Source organism: Mizuhopecten yessoensis, unplaced genomic scaffold (genome assembly GCF_002113885.1).
Source record: "Mizuhopecten yessoensis strain PY_sf001 unplaced genomic scaffold, ASM211388v2 scaffold716099, whole genome shotgun sequence".
NCBI lineage: Eukaryota > Metazoa > Mollusca > Bivalvia > Pectinida > Pectinidae > Mizuhopecten > Mizuhopecten yessoensis.
In genome coordinates, this window is record NW_018479947.1 from 124,011 (window position 1) to 126,133 (window position 2,123).

At 31.8% G+C, this 2,123-nt stretch overlaps 1 protein-coding gene across 3 annotated transcripts in view; it reads left to right on the top strand.

Annotated features, from left to right (window-relative positions):
- Positions 1-2,123, top strand: part of LOC110441694 — a 22,728-nt gene that overhangs the window by 5,401 nt on the left and 15,204 nt on the right. For all 3 annotated transcript variants that reach the window (XM_021484912.1, XM_021484911.1, XM_021484914.1), the window contains exon 3: positions 561-871. Coding sequence is in view for 1 of the 3 variants with exons in the window: in XM_021484914.1 (XP_021340589.1) it covers positions 561-871 (311 nt within the window). In the remaining 2 variants the exon portion in view is untranslated. The remainder of the gene's footprint in view (positions 1-560; positions 872-2,123) is intronic.

Sequence of the window (2,123 nt, forward strand, 5' to 3'; positions counted from 1 at the left end):
TATCAAGTGTAAGGTTTAATCTACATGCGTTGTCTTATCAAATGTGAGGTATAATCTACATTCGTTGTCTTATCAAGTGTAAGGTATAATCTACATTCGTTGTCTTATCAAGTGTGAGGTATAATCTACATTCGTTATCTTATCAAGTGTAAGGTATAATCTACATTCGTTGTCTTATCAAGTGTAAGGTATACTCTACATTCGTTGTCTTATCAAATGTGAGGTTTAATCTACATTCGTTATCTTATCAAGTGTAAGGTATAATCTACATTCGTTATCTTATCAAGTGTGAGTATAATCTACATTCGTTATCTTATCAAGTGTGAAAAATGATCTCAATACGTATCTTAGCTGGTTAGAGATTTGATATGAATGCATTCAAGCTTGAGACATAATTCAAATACATATCTTATCAAGTGTGATTAAATACCGAGTGAAAGATAAAATTCAAAAACATACCTTATCTAGTAGAAGAAAATCTAAATATTGGAGTTGTTAGTTTTGTATTGTATGCGTTAATAGTAATCAAAGGTATGTTATGAATAATTTGTATTTTTCAGATGTATGTTGGCTGATCATGACTTTTCCTATGGGGTTTCAGTTATGCAGAACATCGAGACAACCATTCAGACATGTCACAAACTGCTCTTGGTGGTATCGCAGCATTTTTTACAGAGTGCTATGTGTGATAAGGAGGTGGATATGGCACACAAGTATGCCGCTGATATCCGCCGAAATGATTTCATGGTAGTTCTACGATTGGATGAGTCTAGAATGCCTCTAAAGCTTGATTATATGACCTATATAAACGGTGCGGTACTTGAGGTCAAGGACGTTGGACGTAAAGTGGAAAAGGCATTTGATGGTTTTGGTAATATACAAGCATCTCATTAATCTCGTTTGATGGTTTTGGTAATACGAAACCATCCCATTAATCTTGTTTGATGGTTTTAGTAATATACATCCATCTCAATAATCTCAATTCAGCTAATGTAAATAATATATAATTGTAACCATGAATCTTGTCGCAACAAATCTCGGTAAACAGCTGATCTTGATAATAAATATCATTATTTAATCTTACAGCTAATATCGGTAATACAAAACCATCATTTAATCCGTTACAGCTAATTTCGGTAACATAAAACCATCATTTATTCCGTTGCAGCTAATCTCGGTAAAATAAAATCATCATTAAATCTGGTTACAGCTAATCTCGGTAATATGTAACCATCATTAATCTGGTAACAGCTAATCTTGGTAACATAAAACCATCATTAATCTGGTAACAGCTAATCTCGTTAATATGTGACAATCATTAATCTGGTTACAGCTAATCTGGGTAATATAAAACTATTATTTAATCTGGTAACAGCTAATCTCGGTAATATAAAACCATCGTTAATCTGGTAACAGTTAATCTCGGTAATATAAAACAATCATTTAATCTGGTTACAGCTAATCTCGGTAATATGCAACAATCATTTATCTGGTAACAGCTGGTTTGGGTAATAAATAAACATATATTAATCTAATGACAGCTTATTTCGGTAATAAAGAACCATTATTTAATCTGGTGACAGCCAATTTCTGTAATATAGAACCATTAGTTAATCAAATGACAGCTAATTGCGGCAATAAAGTACTATGATTTTTTTCATTTCAGAATATTTATTGTTCAGATCTTAGATACAAAGGAATTGGGCAACAGGCAAAGCCTATGAGCGCCCTCTCCTTACAGTTATAAACAGTTTACACACATCATATTGAATTGAAGTAATGATAAAACATTTATATTATGTACATGAATATTGATATTTGCATGTCATTATTAATTTTTTGATAATTGTTGTACAAAAACTAGATTTTACAAAAAAATGGCAATTAAAATGATGCTGGTGGACAGAGCACATAGTAAAAGTATGTACTGGTATCATTCCACACAGCAAAGTCATGAGATAAACAAGTAAGTGTAATCTAGTTAAAGCGTCTTGTATCTTTAACGAATCTCTTAACCATCTCCAAGATACTTATGTTCATATTGATATCAAGTCTTTGACATCCATAAAGAAAAGTCTGGGTATTTAATGGAATAATGTCATTAAAAGCAGAAATGGAGTTCA